At 36.7% G+C, this 21697-nt stretch overlaps 1 protein-coding gene across 15 annotated transcripts in view; it reads left to right on the plus strand.

Moving 5' to 3' along the window:
- Positions 1 to 21697, plus strand: part of arvcfb (ARVCF delta catenin family member b) — a 264134-nt gene that overhangs the window by 187765 nt on the left and 54672 nt on the right. For 14 of the 15 annotated variants that reach the window (XM_067405666.1, XM_067405670.1, XM_067405667.1 and 11 more), the window contains 3 exons: positions 2763 to 3379; positions 11953 to 12455; positions 20613 to 20796. In XM_067405666.1, coding sequence (XP_067261767.1) covers positions 2763 to 3379; positions 11953 to 12455; positions 20613 to 20796 — 1304 coding nt within the window. Of the gene's footprint in view, positions 1 to 2402; positions 2531 to 2762; positions 3380 to 11952; positions 12456 to 20612; positions 20797 to 21697 lie in introns of those variants that run through there. The other variant, XM_067405678.1, reaches the window with a different exon arrangement.

Genomic DNA, 21697 nt, shown 5'->3' on the forward strand with positions numbered 1-21697 from the left:
TATATTTTATATGTATTTAGAATAACATTTAGTTTTTTTTTAATGCTTGTCCAGTAAAAAGGTGTTTTTCAGGAGAAGAACAAGTAATTTTATTTTTTTATTTATATATATATATATATATATATATATATATATATATATATATATATATATATATATATATATATATATATATATATATATATATATATATATATATATATATATTTGGTACAATGTGTGGAAGCAATTCATTTAGAACTTTTTTTTTTTTTTTTTTCAAGCAAATTTTGATATTCTGTTGACTTTAAAAGAGATTGTGCACTTTTTTTCTTAAAAACTCCTGTGGTCTGGAGACTAATGATGCACAACCTGGATGGTGTGTCATCTTGAACAGATTAAGAAAACACTTTTTTAATGCTTGAAACATTTTTTTTCAGATTTCTGCATCCCACAACCATACGTTGGTGTCTGTTTTAACATACTACATGTTAACTTCACGTGTGGGTGTAAAGGGGTGTTCACACTGACAGCGATTTGTAGAGACAGCGCAACTTAAAGTTATTCATTTGAGTTGCCAATTTGGGATGGCATGAGCAACAGGGACAATTGGCGATGCAACAAAGTAGCAATACTCGCAACAACCAAAAGGAGTGCAGACAGTCAGTCTTACAGCTGCATGTGTAATTTACCTCATGAATACTGTTGGATACTGCAATCGAGTGTAAATGCCTACTTGCAAACAGCACAGCAGTTCAGACCAGAGGTGTAAACAAGTTACAAATCACCAATTTCAATATCACTCTAAAAGTCTTATCTGATTTTAACAGTATTTTACTCATACTGAAAAACAAGATAATGTTGGTTTGTGAGGAGGTCAATCACATGTTTAGTTTTTAAAGATTAAATAAAACCGAACACCTCAACATTGCAATCGACACATCAGCCTCTTAAACATCTTGTACTGGAGTCTTAGTTAGGCTCAAATGCTCAAAAAGGGTAAAAACCAATATCCTTCAAAAAAGGTCTGCTACCTGCTGATGCATTCATATTTGTGTAAAGTAGCCTTGTTGACAAGTTTGGGTAAGGACATAACACACAAGATATAGTACCTTCAAAGCCCTGTAGATGGTAATATTGCTTCTTTTGTAAGAGAAACTGCTGCAGAAAAAGTTAGGTGCATGCAAAATTGATGTGTAATTGCATTACTCATTACAAATGTATTGGACTAAAGAGTACTTATAAAAAAATAGTCAAGTAAGAGTAAAAGTTGCTAATATCATTGATACTCTGTCAAAGTACAACATAGCCAAACAAGATACTTAAGTACCGTAACTAATTACATTTACTCAAATACTTTATACCACAGGTTCAGATGACCTCCCTCAATTAAACTGGCATAAATTATTATCTATCTGTTTGTCAAAATTAACAGCAGTTCCCCAAAATAGCTGTGTACCCCAAAACCCATACTGAAGTATGTAAAGGTGAATATTTGTGACTGATCTTTTTGTGGTTACAGACCTCTATAGACATTAGACATATCCCTTGAGATATTACACACTGACAACTGGCCATGTGGCTTGTAAGGGCTCACACACAAATTCAAGCAGTCATGGTTCATCTTCAGTGACGATTAATTTTTATCAAGCTCATTAATTTCCAAGATGAATTTACAGCCATGGACAAAATAGCCAATTAATTGCTCTGCAGAATTCACTGAGCAGCAAATTGGTTTCTGTATCAGCATTGAACCTTCAGGAGCAGCAGCACTCCATCCTCTTGACAGGCAGACATTTTGTAGAATAAGGGACAGTATTAACACTCAGAGGGGAATAGTGATTTATTTAAGTTGAGTCATAAAGATGTCAATGCCCAGTGATAGACACAGAGAACTAGAACATCATTTAGGTCCCGTGTAGTCTTGTGGCAGTTCTTATGTTGATTGATATACTTACGTGTGTGTGTGTGTGTATATATATATATATATATATATATATATATATATATATATATATATATATATATATATATAATATATATAATATATATAAAATATATATAATATATATATATATATATATATATATATATATATATATATATAATATATATAAAATATATATAATATATATAATATATATATATATAATATATATATAATTACTGATCTCAAGCTTTTAACCAGTAGTGTATCTAAATTGATTTTGTTTTAATTTATTTTGAGAGCATTTCATGTTATCGTGCTGACAATATCTGTAACAGTAATGTAGCTTTTGAAATGTTTTCTTTAGCAAAAACATAGCCTTAGTCTCCTAGTTTAAGTAGTAAATAGAGTTTGCTGATAGCAAAGTTTTCTTTATGATGAGAAACTTTGTAGCAGCTACTGAGAAGTTTGTTGAAATGTGTCCTTATATTTTCAGTTCCAGCTGTTTCATTACTGATGAACACAAAGCATTTTAAGGGACTGGAAAAGATCTTCAGTCATTTTACTGCTACTCAGCCAGCTCACAGTGTGACACCTACTTCCCTGCTGATGTTAGACCACTAAGTCAGTGTGCTGTATTTCACTCATAAATGCCTGTGGTTGTTTTGGCTGCTATGATTTGAGCAATCTGAAATAATGGCTGCATTTTGAATGGCCCTCATATTACATATATGCCCTGCATAAGGCATATAAGACAGGAAATGGCTCACTCTAAATCTGCATAAAAAGCACAAACCTTCACTTCAATTATTATGACTTGAACTTCTGATTCTGTTGCATTTTTACATCATCTTAGGTCACTAAGATGGTCAAGACAGTGACAACACGGACGGTTCGACAAGTGCCATTGGGTCCCGACGGCCTTCCTCTTCCAGAGGGCTCATCTCCACTGGGGAGCTACACCGACTCCATTGATCGGCGCTACATGAAGAACGGCGAGCGCTTCATCACACCCCAGGCCACTTCCACCCTCACACGCTCTTACAACAATTACAGCGACTCCTACAATGACACTCCAGACAGTCAGTTTCGCCATTACGCCCTTCACGATGGATATGGAGACATGCCCGACAACTACGGAAGTCTCTCGCGCGGAGTCAACTACAGGCCCTATCGGCCGTACATGCCCACTGGATACCGGCCGGAGAACAGCTACACTCTCCCCATCCGCAAGGACGACTATGGCCATGTGGCCCAGCCTCAAGTCCCAATGGGAAGTAGCACCGTGGATCTCAATCGTTCTCAGCCTGAGCGCTTCCAACCCGAACCCTATGGCCTGGAAGACGACCGTCGCAGTCTCGGTCCAGACGACGAAGAGCCGTACGACCTTGAACCTGATTATTCTACAGCTAACCGCCGCACGCTGCCCGGACGTACCATTCGAGAGCCACTGCGCAATGGCCCCCGCATGAGGTAAGAATCATGCAGTTGATTTGGTTTGTTTGCTTGTGTTGCGGTGGGTTAGCACTGGCTTTTTATGTGAGCAGCTTTGATGTGATTGCCTATTGAAGGGGTTCAAGTGCTCCGGCCCTTGAGAAGCACATAGATTCAGGTTCTTTTTTCACATAATGGAAAGTTATTGCTAAGGAGAGATTTTAATGGCAAGATATATAATGACATTATATACAACCCATATATGATGAGATAAATTACATTATTTTATTGTGTACATGAAAAAGTCTCAAATATTATGTTTATAATTATAAGATGGATGGATGGATGGAACTTCAAGTGTTGAAACTTGTTTTGCTAGCAGTGATTATACGATTGTTTTTTTTTTTTACATTTTTTCTGTCTTCTGAGAGATAAAAAAGGAGAAATGTTCATATCTTAAAATTTTTTCCCTACTCTTCCAGTCAATATCAGCACGGCCCTCCTTATGTTGAGCAGTTTTGACATGGAGCATGTGTTGTCGGAACACAGTTTCTTTTTAATTAGGGTACACAGACACACCCACACTCACACACACACCACACACACAGTAGACAATCACTGTTACAAACAGCATACTCAACTTTTTTTTGGCCACTTCCTGTTTTTCCGTCCATAATGTATTTGTGTACATCTAGAATTATAGTGTAATTAGCAGTGATGTCACCCCTCTTACTACGAAAGTCTTGCATTTTGCATCCATCATTAGCATTCCCATAATAACAGATGCTGACAAAAATCTCGCTAATGAATGTGTAAAATGAATACGTTAATTAGAGCTTATTGCTTGCAGTTTGAAAACGTGCAATTATAAAACAACCAAAATTGCAACATTTAGCAAAGAAATGGTTGCCAATGCTGTGTTTGCATGGATTAGACCATTACTGTGCATTTAATTTGTTAAACCGACTCGAGGTCTCTTCTTTATCTCTCTTTCTCTATCTTGGTGGAGCTGTTGTTGTCAGGGTGATTAATAGTCTCTGGTGAACACTGCCAGACAAAGGGGGCGTCTCGTCTCCAGCCATATCTCTAATGGTTCATCTCTCCATGGTTGATCCTCCCTGCACCTGCCACCAGTGCCACAGCAGAGCAGCCATAGGTCATCTTGCATAAATCTCCCTGAAGACCACCAGGAACCACTTCCTCTATGTGCTCAAGCTGAAACGACATCAGTTTATTTTGGCAGAAAGGGAAACACATCCCATCCTTTATCTAGAAGTTTGATCGCATAGACTGAAAATTTGAATTGGTAAAAAGTACTAAACAGAACAACGTAGAGTTGGATAAAGTTAAAATTTAGAATCAGTTTTGCTTTTAAAAGATGTGCACATGTATTCTTCCTCTGATGCGGGCAGAATACCATACTAAAATACTCAAATTTTGTCCTTGTGTATTATTCTGATTCCAAAAAAAGTTAATCTTGCAAGACAATTCTTTTTAGTAAATCAAAGACATGCAGCACAGCCAGTCGGATTCCTGAACAAATGATTCTGAAGAGTCGGATCTTTCTAGAAATTCAAACACATACAGCGCAAGTTAAATTCCCAAACAAATTATTCAAATGAGTGGTTCTTTCTAGTGAATCAAACACATTTATAGTGCAAACAACGTAGTCCAAATCCCGAACAAATTTTTCTGAGTCAGTTCTTTTTAGTGAATCAAACTCATGATGAAATCAGTGTAATTTGATTCCCATACAAATGACTCTGAGTTGTTGTTGTTTTTTTGTTTTTTTTTTGGTAATGAATCAAACTCATACAACTTAACTGTTTAACTGCTTAACTGACTGACTTTAGATTGTAATCAGTGCAGTCATTGACTTGTTTATAGGCATAGTTCAAAGATGCACATTAGCATTTTGTCAGTAGTATTTTATACAAATATATGAATTAAAGATGTTACACCATTGTTTGGTATTGTTTTAATATATATTTAAAGCTTACTGGTTTACATATATGCTGTCATTAAAAATATGGGGCCAACTTTTGCAAGTTGTTTACAGTATATGAAATTGCATTTCCTTTTTTAAAGTTTATTCCTTAAAAGTACTAAAAGTCATTAATGGAACTGTTCAACTTTTTTAAAGTTAAATTTAACCCCCAGTATATTCAATCATTTTATTAGTGTATTTCAATTCAACATGAAGCCAATACAATAATTGCTTAATACACTATAGTGTTTTGGGGCATTGAAGGGCATTTGAAGTACTGTGCCTTACAGTATAACAGAAAAAGCAACTTTTTTTATTGTGATTTAAAATGTATTTATAAAGCATTTTATCAGGTACAGATTTTGTTAAATAAAGTGAAAGATTTGAGCCTGTTTTTGTTGTACAAACAGCCGAATTCACACATCTTTATTCATCCACAAGTAATTTCTCATTATAATGAGTGAATGATTATTCAAATGAGTGATATCTCAGTACTGTGAGACTCTTGGAATAATATGAGACTCTTACAAATATGCTAATATTTTCCTTCCTTTCTATTCAGAGGCATAGACATTATCCAAAAAATCTAAAAATAAATAATTCAGAGAAAGGACATGATGGCAGAACAAAATGGATGTAGTAATGGGCACATAACTATGTGGTTTTTACTGGCAACAAACAAACACACATTTTTGGAACATGAAGAACATTTGGCTCATTATTGAGGCATAGAAGCCTCTGTAATAACTTCAGAGCATCGCATCTAGTGGAAGACCATCATGTGTATTCAAAGTGCTTTCACGTGTTATCAATACACTCGTACATACAATGGTGGCAATTTAAATGCAAATCTTGACATTCCCATCGCCCAGTCCACAGGGTTTAGCATGCATCTGAACTGTCTAAATTTCAATTGGCAAAGCCCTCAACGAGTGTGTGTGTGAGAGAGAGAGAGAGAGAGAGAGAGAGAGAGAGAGAGAGAGAGAAGGAAAAAGATGAAACTACCTGTATAATGGCAATGTTAATGATGAATAATTTTGAGCCCTCTCATTGTCTCACATTGATCTTTTCTTCTGGTCATATCCATTTTCAATCTGCACCTGACACCATTGCAGCATATTTTTAATGAGTTCTGGCATAAGCTTTTTGGGAGCGAATTATTTTTTAAATATATTATTTACACACTATGATGTTCCCAACCCATATTATTTTATTTTGTGGAACAAAAAATAAATATTTAAGAATTTATATAAGAATTTGTATGGTCTTGAATAGTTGCCATGGCTAACCCACCAAAAAAAAAAAAAAAAACATGATAATAGATAAACTGAACATCATTGATGGTAAGTAGGTAATTTTCATTAATTGTTCTTTTAAGAGGTACTTTTATACATAAATGCTGTCTGGCAGTGGTGCAGCAAAGCAGCTGGTTTTTATTTTGGATACAGCATATGTCTGCGCTTCCTTTTTATTTCCATTTACATCCACTCCTTTGGCAGTCTAGATAAACCAGCAGAAAAAAAAACAAAAAAACTCTGCAGGCACTATCCTTATTACCACTCCTAATCAGTGTCTTCTGAGTTTGATGTTGCGACAGCACTGAGTTTACCCTTTATTTTATTTCAGATTAATTGTAGGAATACTGTTTAGTGTAAGCTGACCCAAACTTTTCGATCTTAAAGGACTATATGTGAAATTCAGAAACCCTTGTTATTAGCCACACCAGTGGCCGTTGATTGAACTGCAGCCAGTAACTTATTGCTCATGCTCGCAATCGTGCACACACTCCATAGTGGCGCGAGCTAACCTCGGACGGTGAATTAGTCACATAATGTACAAGAGACTCAATGTGATTAAAGGCCCCAATATACTCACGGTGAAGTTCTTGTTCGATCTTCACTTAGAAGTAAAAAGAAGTTGGAAATATCTTTGCAGTTATATACCACTGCTGAGAGCGATGTTTAGATATGTGTAATATGTAAATATGTGCTGTGCTCTTTCCTCTCAATAACAAGTAAACATGCAACAAAACTGACAGTGGTGAGAAAACAGCAGTTGAGAAAACATGTGGTCATAGTGATTTGGATATCTTTACACCAGCTCTGCAATTCACCGGCATCATGTCGACAGATGATCATTAAAAACTCTCCCAAGATTCCGCGCTCAAACTCGGGCTCATCAAGCTACGCCTTTGTTTTGAATAGGCGACCTCGAGCGGTGAAAATTCTACATACTGTGCCTTTAATCCCATTTCTTTCCATGACACATTGACATTACAGTACAGAATGGCCCTTTTGGTATTATCCTGTACTTTTGTACAAACTTTTCATGTGTCATTAAACTGAAGAGAGGCTTTCAGGAACGCGCATAAATGTCACATCATTTAGATTTTCCTGGCAAAACGTCCCGAGTCATAACAATAAAATTCGTACATATAGCCCCTTTAAGCTTAGCTTTGTGTGAAATGGACTTATAAAATAAGATGCCGCTGCATAGTTATTTTAGTCCAATGTTAGCTTGACTGGCGGATGAGAGAAAAGTCTCAGGCCCAGCCCAGCAGCTCTCAGCCATTTCTAGAATGTCTTGGAACAGTTGAAGACTTTAGTACAAGTTGTTTTCTGGGTGTAAATAATGAGATGAGATGATTCCCAGCCTCAAAAAGACAAAGCAATAAAGGTTGGAAGAGATGCTGCCAGTAACTCTGTAAATCGTATTATGTACTTGGTCATACACACCATCAAACATGAGTCATGCTGACTAAGCCTGTGTGCCCTTTCTATATTAGTTGTTCTAGTTAATTAGAGTCTTGATGGGAAGAGTATTGAACTGTTTAACTCAAGTAGAAATGATGTATTCTGAGTGCCAGCCATGTTAATGTTGGTTTGCTCCCAATAGGTCTGGCACTGGTCATCATTCAGACATTACGTCAGTTAATGATTATTTCATCATTCTGACACTGAATGGCACTTGGATGGCTTTTCCAAAGAAATAAAACGCTTCCAAATTTACCACATGGTCAGTAACCACTCTCTTAATTTGCATGAAATCTATTCATGTTACAATAATAAAGCAAATGGTGATGGTAATGAATACTGACTAGGGCTGGACATTTGCAGCAGATGTTGCAAACCGACACTAAATTGAGAAGAGTAGTAGTTTATCATTATGTCAAAATCCAATAAGTCATTTCACTCATTGGCCTCCTTGGAGATACCACATTGACCGTTGCAATATCTCCCATTACATTTTCCAAAAATGGCTTGTCTTTTACTGTTCCTTTATTGTTCTCCTTCTAAGTGGCTTGTCTCTGATTATATTTGACTGAACGTATAGGAACCACGATTGGCATGATTGGATCTAGAGGAAATGCATAACTATTTTCTCTGAAAATAACAAATTAACTTAATTAAATTAACTTAACTTATTAACAAATTAACTTAATTTCCATATGATTGCATTAAGCATTTTCAACAACCAGCAATTTATTCCACTGTGTTATACAAACTTCCCCATTAAAAAAAAAAACCTTATTAGATGCAATGGTAGTGGAAAACACACATACATTTGTTTATGGCCATGGCCAATAAAAGTTATTTCTGTAATCTACTATAATTTTCTCTAGGAGGATATATCTTATCTGACAACGTTTTACACCTGCCTTGTCATTCTCAGCGCATTCCTTTATTGTGCTTAAAACTCCCTTTCCTCTGGGAGCAATCAGGTGATGTGTTCCTCATGTACCATCATGAAGTAATGTCCCATTTCATGGCCATGTCATCTCTTTAAGATGTCAGATGTGTGAATTGTTCATTTAAAGCTCTGCCATAACAGCTTGCTGAGATTTCCTCACTCTGTAATATGCCCCCAAATCACCTCCAAAGTTGCAGTACATAATTAACATAAAACTCTCATTAAAAGTGCATCCCGCACAACCGCCAACATTCTCAGCTGTGGCCCATTTTGTCAAGTCACACATCAAAGACTTTGTTCAGACTGTGCGTAAATCCGATTTGTTTTTCAAATCCAGTGTTTAGCGCTGACTTTCTGCACTGTCATTTTCTAAGTGATGAAATCTGATCCATTTTTCAGATATATATATGAATTTCAGACTATAAACAAAGCCAAAGATTAAGAACTAATGCATGAATGCTGTCAGATTATATTGGTGTCTCTATATTTGTACATATGGTCCCTAGTGCTTTGAATTTCTGGTGCACTTTGTTTTTCCCACCTAGAGTGAGATGAGAACAGAAAATAAGCTAGAAATGTAGACAGAAAGAGTGATGGTGAGTAAGTGTCACGAGGGTTTAATATTTCTATGCCAATTTAGGAGTAGCACCACAGGGACATCTCTGTTTTGGTCACACTGATAATGAAGCATGCTGAGACTCCTATCTGAGATTGATGTAACCTCCCTGATGTGTACAGCACAGCCCTAGACATGTTATTTCCAACTTTTGCTCTGTAGAGGACAAGAACTGGTGGAGTAAAATAACATAGCCTCCAGCAGCCTGCTTTCTGAACATATATATATATATATATATATATATATATATATATGTATACATGTGTGTGTGTGTGTGTATATATATATATATATATATATATATGTGTGTGTGTATATATATGTGTGTGTGTGTATATATGTATATATATATATATATATGTGTGTGTGTATATGTATATGTATATGTGTATATGTATGACCTCATACACTACCATTTATCTTTTACTGTTAGTTCTGCTCAATTAAATGCATCCTTGCTGAAGAAAAGTATTAATTTCTTATTTGTTTAAAAAATACTTTTAAACAGTAGTCTATATATTATCACAATTTCTCTTTAGAAGTCAAAATCAGCTATTTGCAACTTCAGAGTTTGTGTGATGCCTCAGAGAAATGCAAATCTCTTGCTACCAGCTGTGGAGCAGTGGGTCAGTGTTTTGGAAATTAGATGCATACAGCACATTTTGGTCAGTTTCTGCTCAGTTTAATGAAGTGATACAACAGCTAATTTCCAGGGTGCCTGAAGTACCAGGAAATGTTCCCACTGAGCATTTGTTTGCAAACAGTGTTTTTAATCTATAGTGCTCTTTAGTTGGCTAAATGGTTCTTCCATGCTGCGTTATATAATGTTTTTCTTTCCACATTGGCCTTTTATGTTTTATTTTCTAGTAAACCATGAATATGTACCCTTTCAAAGACAGCACAGAAGCAGCATAAACAGAAGATGTGCGCTTCAGATAGTAATAACGTGAACTGAAAAAAAAATGGATTTAGTTCTACTGTAATTTTTAACCATTATGGGTGTCATTTTACAAAGATTATTCCAGATATACACACTGTATGTTACAAATCCTCATGTTCCTGTGACCTAGTTTCCCCATTCTGTTCATTAGTCCATTTGATTCACCTGTGTCTAATTATCTCATCACCTTGTTAAGTTCCCTTTGTTTGCTTCCTGTATTTAAGCCCTGTGTTCACCCTCATTCCTCGTCCGTTCTCGTCTTTGTTATGGTGTGTGTAATCCTTACGTGTTATCATTAAAGGTGGTATTCATCTCATCTTCTTCGTTTGCCTGGTGTTTGATACCATTTGTGACACTGTATGCACACAGATTATTTAATTTCCTATCCTAACATATTGTTTGCTTCCATACAACTAAAGAGGGGGCTCTCAGAAAAGTCCAGAGCTAGGATTCTCCCAGTGGGAGTGCTGCTGTACTGCACTGTCCTGTATTCAGATTATTCATTGTAGCAAAGCCATCCGTCGCTCCTCATCCATCTGTCTCTCTCTCTCTCTCTTTGTTTCCAGTCTGTTCTACATTTGCACTGGGCCCTGCATGCTCTTTGTTTTTCCTCATGCTGTATCCCATCCATCATTAATTAAAGAAAGAGAGAACATCTCTGTGTCCTGACAGACACAATTAATAAGAAAATAGCAGCAGTTTTTTATTGTAGAGTGTTGTGGATACTTTGACACCATGGTAAATAAAAAAACAATATTTTTTTTTTTCTCTCTCTCTCTCTCTCTCTCTCTCTCTCTCTCTCTCTCGGTCTTATTTAGTCTTTTTGCCCAAATCCTTCATATTTGGCTCTCATCTTATTGTTCCTTTGAGACAGGTCTTTTCAAAGTTTTTGGACCGTAATCCTTTTTTTCAAAATTCTTGCATCCATGCACTCACCTTACATCTTAACCACATTAGAATCTCAAAGTTGGCAAATTACATTCTATATAAGTTGTGAAAATAAATAACAAAACAATTTGTATAATTATAAAATAATACTTTTGTTCAGTTAGGATGCCTTAAATTGATCAAATGTGTAAAGACGGAAAAAATGCATCACATTTTCCACAAAATTCCCAACAGCACAACTGTTTTCACATTATTACTGTTTTTACTTTATTTTTCATTACAAAATTCAACATACAAAACATGACATCTCTTATACAACAAAAAATGAAGAAACAAATGCTTGTTTGTCATAGGAAAAACTTTTTCTCATGTGTTTCTTCAGATCACACAGTATTTTTCCACTCTTTTTCCACTCTTTCCTGCTCTATGTCTGGTTTTGGTTGATTGATAAGTCTCTTTAAAATCTCTCTCTTTTTCTTCATTTATTACAGAGGCTACGAGGACCCCATAGAGGCTGAATTAATCGACGAAAGACACCCCTACATCCATGGCATGTACCCGGCACCTCTTGCCCAACCCGAGAGGGGCAGCATGGCCAGTCTTGACCGCATGGGGGGCCGTCGCTCCCCCTCGATTGACAGCATCCGCAAAGATCCGCGCTGGAGGGACCCCGACCTTCCTGAGGTCATTGCCATGCTAGGTCACCCCATTGATCCGGTTAAGTCCAACGCCGCTGCCTACCTGCAGCATCTCTGCTATGAGAACGACAAGATAAAGAAGGATGTCAGGCAGCTGAAGGGGATCCCAGTGCTGGTGGGATTGCTGGACCACCCTAAAGCTGAAGTTCATCGCAAGGCCTGCGGAGCTCTGAGAAACATCTCCTATGGCAAGGACCACGATAACAAGGTGGCCATAAAGAGCTGTGATGGGATTCCCGCTCTCATCCGTCTGCTGAGGAAAACCAATGACATGGAAGTTCGGGAACTCATCACAGGTATGATATGATAATCTCCAGCTGCACCATTACATACTGGAATTTAGCACTATGACTGGAAAAACAAAGTTTGTAAAATAGGTAGGGGCATTGGGCTTCTTTTTATGGCCCTTTCGGTGTTATAAATAAGACATGATTTTGTTTAGAGTTGATTAAACTGAACAAGACAAGTGAATTACTTTTTTGCAAACTTATTTTTTATGTCCTGCAACTTACAGTAACTATTAAATATTTGGCTGCATTTATTTGATCAAAAATACAGTAAAAACAGTAATACTGTGAAATATGATTACAATTTAAAATAACTGTTTTCATTCTGTTTTTCAAGTAATTTATTCCTGCGATGGTAAAGCTGAATTTTCAGCATCAATCCTCCAGTCTTCAGTGTCACATGATCCTTCAAAAATCATTCTAAAATGCTGATTTGGTGCTCAAATAACATCTATTATTAGTGTTCAAAACAGCTGTATTGCTTAATGTTTTTGAGGAAACCATCCAAAAAAAATTCAGGTTTCTATGCTAAATGGAAAGAAGAACAGCATTTATTTGAAACAGTTTTTTTTTTTTTGTAACAATGTAAAAGTTGTCAGTTTTGATCATTAAACCACCATAATCTGTCACTTTTGACCATTATAATCTGAAATTTGAGAGGGACATGTTTATGGTAGATATGGTGCCGGTCGAAATTCAATTCCAGATAAATCAGGCTTTACCCTGTGTGACTGCATGACCAATAGAAGTAATATTCAGGCCAATGACAAAAATAACCTTCCATCTTTTTAGCTTGTTCGTCCTAAATCTTCTATGATTCATTCATTTATATTTTTCTCATTTCATCTAGTCATGCTTGGCAGGCATCCTTCTAATACTGGCCACAGGCCTCTTGCCAAGTTTTCATGTATAAATACCAGATGAGTCCAGACTGATGTTGACTGAATCCAGGTCAGTCTTTCAGCTGCAGGACTGCAAAGCAGGGTCTTGATCTGCTAAATGTCACTGTTAGAACACACTGAGTTTTATGTGTCTCCTCCTAGGACCTTAGTCCCTTGACCTGATCTCCATGACCTGACATATATTTACTACAGCATGGAGAACGCGAAAGAGATTCAGCTTCAGACCGAACACACAAAGCACAGGGGCCAAAAACACATGTTTGCATGCATACACAAGATATTTTATTACTGGAAGAGGGGATTCATGTCACTGAGAGACAGTAAGGGATTTACAAAATCTTAATAAGAATAAAAATTAAGATACATTTTGTGTGAAGTAGTTCATAAACACTATACAGTGCCCTCTACAAATATTGGCACCCTTAGTAAATATGAGCAAAGGTGGCTGTACTCCAGCATATTCAGTTGTCAGACACGACTGGAACTTCAAATGGGACCGGCTTCTATGGTAAGATGAAACTAAGCAAATAACTTTTTGGCAGCAAACCCACCAGATGGGTTTGGTGCACACATGGATAAAAAGTATTGTACTGCAGGATCGTTAATGCTGTGAGCCTATTTTTCTGTTGGAGGTCCTGGACATCTTGTTCAGATACATGGCATCATAGATTCTATCAAATACTAACGGATAAAAAATCAAAACCTGACCACTTCTGCTAGAAATCCAATAATGGGCAGTGGTTGGATCGTCCATCAGGACAATGATCCAAAACAAACATCAAAACCAACACAAAAATGTGTCACTGAGCACAAAATGAAGCTTCTGCCATGACCATCCCAGTCCCCTGACCTGAACCCTAAAGAAAATGAGCGGAGTGAACTGAAGAGAAGAAGCACCAGCATGGAGCTGGAATCTGAAGGATCTGGTGAGATTCTGTATGAAGGAATGGTCTCTGATCTCTTGTCAGGTGTTCTCCAAACTCATCAGAGCATTATAGAAGAAGACTCAGAGCTGTTATCTTGGGAAAAGGACATTGCAATAATTGGGTGCCAATAATTGTGGCCAACATGAACTAGAGAAAAACAATTATTTCGTAATGAGCTTTTCCACCCATTTTCAATTCTTTTCCTTCAATAAAAGGTTAGAATTTTTTGAATGAAAGATCAAAAAGATAAACAATGCAGATTTATTTTCACAGCCGCCTTTGCTCATATTTACTAAGGGTGCCAATATTTGTGGAGGACACTGTATCATTCTAAATTTAAGAATCTGTAGTATTTTTGAAGATTTTTAATGTTTTTGAAAGAAATCTCTTCTGCTCACAAAGGCTGCATTTATTTGATTTAAATATTAATGCTGTGAAATTTTATCACAATTTATAATAACTGTTTTAATATATTTTAATGTTTTTTCATGTGATTTTTGTGGTAGACATGCATACATTTTTCCAGAATTCTTTGATGAATAGAAAGTTCAAAAAATCTTTTGTACCATTATAAATATCTTTACTGTAACCTTTGATCAATCTAATGCATCCTTGCTGAATAAAAGGAATAATTTCCTTAAAAAAAAAAAACAAAAACTTTTGACCGGTAGTGTATATGCTTTTAAAAAAAAGTCCAGATGTTTCCTCTACTAGGGTTGGTGAATCTGCTGAAAGAGAAAGTCTTTCTCATAATGACATTGACTGATGGTTCTCCAGACTAGACGTTCAGCCTTTTCACAGACCACAGAAAAAGCTTCTGGTGTGTGAAATACCTGAGTGAATCCTTGTATTGCTGGAGTGTGAAAGTTACGTATAACGGCTCTGCAGCCTCAATGATTAACTTTACAGCACAATGTTGCTTTCAGTCTCAGTTAAAAATAGCTTCTCTTCTACAGGATTCAGGGAATATAGTGTGTCAGTTCCAAACCGAATCCTGGACAGCCTTATGGTTTATCTGCAAGGCCCCTATGAAAACACTGCTCTCACAATGGTCTTTCACCAGCCTGGAAAATCGGGAATGTTTTTCTACAATTAAAAATAATTGCAGGACTTTAAAAATAGGTTCACTCTGTGCTTGAATCCCATGGTTGGTACCTTTGTATTGTCAGCAGCACCGTTTGCACCCTCATCCAAGAACCTCATTGTATGGATGTTGCTAGTACTTTTTTCTTTTCTTTTCATTCTTTTCTACTGCAGAAGTATCTGCTTAGAATTTTTCATTACCTTTTCCACTTTTCAGCATTATTTTTAATTAAACTGTCCATTTTAATTTGGTGACCCTGTGTCAAATGTTCTTCATGTGCTTTGAATATTTAGCAGTTCATATTAATATTTTTATAATAAGGTGGTCAAGACTGATACAACTTCAAAGCACCATCATTTCCTTTTCAGAGCACTCATCTTAAATGTTAAAAGTGTTTTGAACTAATTTATCATTTAATTACAACTGACCAGCTACAGCAGTATGTTTATACTAGTAGCTGTGAATCTTCCTTGTCTGCGTTCTGTATCTTTGTGTCCGCCACAACTCTCCATCTTTCTCTAAATCTCTATTTTTCTATATTTTTTCTGTCTTCGATCGCAGACAAAAAGTCAGTATCTAGCAGAAACAGATTTAAATTGTTCTTCCTCATTCCGTAATCCATGGGTATTTCTTTTTTTTTTTTTGCTAGTTACATAATTACACCAGTAGGTGGCGACAAGTGTTTTAATGAGTGGCTGTGTCCGAAAACCTAGGTAGCTGTCTTGCTGCCTCGCTGTCTTATAAGAGAATGAGTTGTACGGCAGCGTTTGTACATGAAGGTATCTCACGAAATTGATTTTGGACAGACTTCTGAGGCAGTGTAACAGTTTAATGATCTACAGCAATATAGCGCGAGCTTTGGTGAGAACTAAACAAATATTTAATTACTACAGTAGTAATTTCTCGATAGAAATTATATCAAATTTGAAATATGTTGGTCAAAATCGTACATTTATACACAAACTGAGTAGCAAATGCAACTTTCGGACGCCATCTTTATTTTTCTAGCTCAACTGTCACAGAATGGAAAGCACAGGATTGTGGGATATCAAAGGCAGCTAAGGATACATCTATGCTTCCTTCAAAAATCGATCAGATGAAGGTATCTCAGGAAACAGGAAATGAGGCTAACATTGGATTCGGACGTGCCTTGATGCCTTCCTACCTTGAAATGTGTCCTCAGAAGGCAGCATTTTACAGTTTTCGGACGCAGCCAGTGAGTCAGCGAGTCATTCTCATCTGATTTGTTCCAAACACTGATTCATTTAGAAATGAAACAAGTTACTTTCACACAAATTTTTCACTTAGTAGAACATGAACAGGATGCATTCTTATCCTTGGAAAACGTACACAAAACTAGGGAAGGTAAAATAAAATATGATCTAAATAGAGCCATTAATAAAACAACAATAATGACTAAATGTTTTATCTTGATTACTTTTGTACTATAGACCATTTTGGTACTGTGTTGGATCTTGGAATGATTCCTTGTCCATGTTCAATACAGTTTGTGTACTCAAAGGTCGATTTGAATCACCTGATGATATATTTAAAAGGAAATGTAAGGGCATTAGAAAAAGGCATAGAAAAAGGCCACAAATCGTAGCTTATAAAATGACATTTTGTTCAGAAATTCCAGAAGTCCAGAGTATGGTGGCATTTCTGAGATGATTACCTCATTTACCCTTCTTCCTGTTTCTTTGCCTCTGACTCGGCTGTCCAATCAGTGTATGATGAATGGCGGGGGGCAGGATGGGACTGTAATAGCCCTAAGTGAATGGCCTGTTAGAACAGCATGTCTGCTGCTCCCAGGAAATTGAATTAGCTGGGAGGCTCCAATGACAAGCAGGAAGGAGTAAACTCAATCAGGCTGCACCTCTTGCAAGGTTCAGCTTCCCTCATGTGGGTTTCATTGGCTCTTTTTGTATTAGATTTGTGGGATATCCAGGAACCTGCAAAAGATGCCAGGGGTACTAAACAGATATGACACCAGAGCCCTTCTGAAATAACATTGTATAGTTTTTACCAGTATATGGTGTGTGTGTGTGTGTGTGTGTGTGTTTGCACAATTACCTGCCAAAACAGTGCCAACCCACAGAGGCATGGACTCTACAAGATCCCTGAAGGTGTGCTGTGGTATCTGGCACCAAGATGTTAGCAGCAGATCCTTCAAGTCCTGTAGGTTGTGAGGTAGAGCCGCCGTGGATCGTACTTGTTGGTCCAGCACATCCCACAGATGCTCAATTGGATTGAGATCTTGGGAATTTGGAGGCCAGGGCAACACCTTGAACTTTTCATCATGTTCCTCAAACCATTCCTGAACAATGTGTGCAATGTGGCAGGGTGCATTATCCTGCTGAAAGAGGCCACTTCCACCAGGGAACACCACTGTCATGATGTGGTGTACCTGGTAAACCATGCTTAGGTAGGTGGCACGTGTAAAATTTACATCCACATGAATGGCCAGATCTGGGGGAAGTGAATGGCCATCACTTCCCCAAGTAAACGGTGCACACGTACATGGCCGTTCTTGACAAGGTGACCTCCTTCCACCGCTCCGAGGCTCTGATGCTTGTGTGCCAATTGAAGGCACTTTTGACAGTGGACAGGGGTCATCATAGGCTCTACAGAGCAGAGTGCTATACACTGTGTGTTGTGACACATTCCTCCCATAACTATCAGTTAAAATTTTGCGTGACTTGTGCCACAGTAGACCTTCTGTTGGCTCGGACCAGACGGGATATCCTTTGTTTCCCTTGTTTATCAGTGAGCCTTGATCGCCCAACACCTTGTGTCCTGTTTGTGATTTGTCCCTCCTCGGACCACTGTTGATAAATTCTCACCACCACTGACCGGGAGCCATGCACAAGCCTTGTCGTTTCAGAGATACTCTGAGCCAGTTGGATTGCCAAAACAATTTGGCCCTTGTCAAAGTCGTTTAGATCTTTATTCCTGCCTATTTCTCCTGCATCCAACACGTTAATTATGAGAACTGATTATTTGCTTGCCATCTAATCTACCCAGACCTTAATATGTGGCCCTGTTAGGAGATGATCAACGATATTTGCTTCACCTGTGACTGGTCATAATCTTTTGGCTCATCAGTGTATTTCCTTCTTTTGTATTCAGTCTAGGAGATTTAAATTTCATATTAATGTTATATATTAATGTTTCATATAAATATCAAAAAACATTTATATATACTTTTTATTAATCGTGTAGCTTAACTGGTAATACATCACCATCAAAAACAGTAATATTGTGTAACATTATAATAATTTAAAATTACTGTTTCTGTTTCAAATATTTTATAAATGTAATTTATTCCTATTCCTGTAAGCAATTTCTTATTTTTTGTAATTTCTGACTCCCAAATTTTGAACAGTATGGGTATGTAATCAATATATGTGACCCGTGCTGGCAAAATGAGAATGCGCATGGGCTAATTGTTTAGCTACAGGCAAAACAAGTCAAAAATATATTTTATATTTTAGTCAAATTTGAGGTTTTCACAAAAATGAGTTTATTAAGCCCTCATCTAGCAATCCAAATGCTTCAAATAGCAATTAAACATCTAAAAGTATCTTTATTTGTTTATTTGAGAGGATTACCTTTCCTTTGTCCATTAAAAAATGCTGTTTTTCTCTGCTCGCTTCACCTCTCACACATCCCCTCAGCACAAGTTTGGTATCGTTTTAAAGTGCAGCATTCCAACTTTGTGAATATTCATAGCAAATGTTTTATGGCATGAGTCTGAACCAATTAAATGTGATTTTCAAACTCATGCTGTTGTAAACAAATCGATCTTACTCGTGCCGACAGATTTGAAGCGTGCTCACAAAGACACCTGATTTACACACATAAACAGAATTAAGAAGAAGTAACATATTGAAGAAAAAGTTGAATATATGTTTTTCCTATATGTATATTTGGTTTTGATGAGGTGTGTGCCAAATTAAGTGTAATTATCATGAATTTTAAAGTATGGTTGCTAGGTAATTTTGTTTTGGAACCTTCAGAAAACTTCAACTCGATTTTTCTCAGAATTGACTTTGCTGACTCTATCGATTTCAAACAGATGTTGCTCAGGATTTGTTCTCTCCAATTCCAACAAATCATACATCATACATGAAGGTTTTTTAATAGAGATTATGAAAATAACAATAACTCATTTTTGAAAATGTGCTTATTACGACTCATTTTGCCAGCAGGGGTCACATCATATGATTGTAATCAATGGTTATAAAGGCCTGTGACTGCTCCAACTTGCTTTAGTTGTCTACCTCCTATTAAAGCCAATGAAGTGAAGTTAATCAGCATGTGTTATGTATAGACCTCTACATCTCTCCTGACTACAAGCCTATCTGACACAATAACACGTTCACAAGCGCATGAGCTGGCCGGTAATGATCCATGCTCCTTAATGTTCCACTTTACCAAGTTGACATTCCCAGTTACAGCAAGGGCCATGTGTACCGCATCTGTTATCTATGCTTTAAGCAGGGCCTAATGGCTATTCAGTGCCTAAGAGGTGATAGCAATGGAGCCTCCTTGCAGATGGCAGAACAAATTTGTTTATTATTAGAAGGTAAATAGATTTATTTGGGGGCTAAAAGAACCCGAGCACTAATGACACAGAGCTATGACATGTTTATAGACCTCTTGTCTCCTGTTTTTATTGAAATGGGTCTGGAAATAATTTCAGAGTGAGAAGAATATGGAGTGATAATGTGTATGAAGGGCAGGAATAGATTCAGAGCTGTGTGAGTTCGTAGTCAGCTATGTAAACACAATGTTTTTAGCGAATATGCCCTCTGGTCCAGAGACTTTATTTTTATTAACCCAAGAGAAGAAAGTTTATTTATCCACTATACATTTCCAAGGGTTGCAGTATTTGAATGGTGCTTTCCAAGTTAATAAAACAAAGTCTAGTCATAGGCATATATACGTCTGCCGGGTTACGGAACAAGCTTCTCTGTTTTATTGTCTAGAAAATAACAGCCTGGCCCCTTCACATTCTTTACTCTGAGCGATTTTTCTCAAACTTTACTTTTCCTTTCCATTTTTCCTTACCCCTATAATAGAGGTTCCTGTTGGGCAACTCAGAATTTATGCTTTTATAATGCCTGGTGTATGGCAACAGATCTAACAGCAGTGCCACTTTTTGTTTGTAGCTCTTGTGTCATGTTAAGAGATGTAACTGATTCTATTTTCTCTTTTCCTGTTTCTTTTCTCATCTCATTGCACCTGTTAGGAACACTTTGGAACTTGTCCTCCTATGAGCCACTGAAGATGGTGATAATTAACCACGGGCTTCAGACGATGACTAATGAGGTCATCATCCCTCATTCGGGCTGGGAACACGAGCCAAACGAGGACTCAAAGCCACGAGATGCAGAGTGGACCACTGTCTTCAAGAACACATCTGGATGTCTTAGGTACGCTGGTCTGATTGACAGCATCTTCCCCATCATCGTCAGCTGACCTAGAACAATGTCAATGAATCCTCTTATTGGTCTTTCGGTTTTTGCAAGTTTCTGCAAAATCCTTTGACGCATCACATGTAGTCTATACTAGTTTGATTGCTAAAAGGTTTCACATGAACAAAAGGAAATAATTTGTGTATATTAAGATGGTCTATCTCTCTCAGTGCTATTTTAGTATTATTTATATTATTTACTAATATAGTATTTATTAATATTTTAATTAGCTTTTATTTTTTGCTTAGTTTGTTGATAACACTTTACAATAATGTTTCATTTGTACATTAGTTACCACACAAACTAACAATGAGCAATATCTCTGCAATATTTATTTATATTAGTTAATCTAAGCTTTCACTAATACATTTGTAAGATCAAAAGTTGCAAAAGCCTCTAAGTGCCATCTAACATTTTCTTCTAAAATGAGCATTTTTATCAATCTTATATGTTTATGCTCAGTTTTTTCACTTTAATGGCAATGAAAAGGACCTATTAATTGCCATTAAAGTGAAATTACTGAACCTAAACATGCAAGCTTTATAAAAATGCTAATTTTAGAAGAAAATTTCAGACGCCACTTAGAGGCTTTTGCATCTGAAGTCTTCATTTGTTAACATTAGTTGAAGCACTGTGAAACTAACATGAACATTTTTATTAACTAAGATTAAAAAAGGTTAATAAATGCTGTAGAAAAATTTTGCTCATTGTTAGTTCATGTTAATTAGTACATTCATTAATGTTAACAAATGAGTCCTTATTGTAAAGCGTTACCAGTTTGGTTTAGTAATTTTAATTCTGTGTTTAGTTCGTATTTCTTTAGACAGAATCATAGTTTCTGTTCATTTTCCACTGAATA

Source organism: Chanodichthys erythropterus, chromosome 13 (assembly GCF_024489055.1).
Source record: "Chanodichthys erythropterus isolate Z2021 chromosome 13, ASM2448905v1, whole genome shotgun sequence".
NCBI lineage: Eukaryota > Metazoa > Chordata > Actinopteri > Cypriniformes > Xenocyprididae > Chanodichthys > Chanodichthys erythropterus.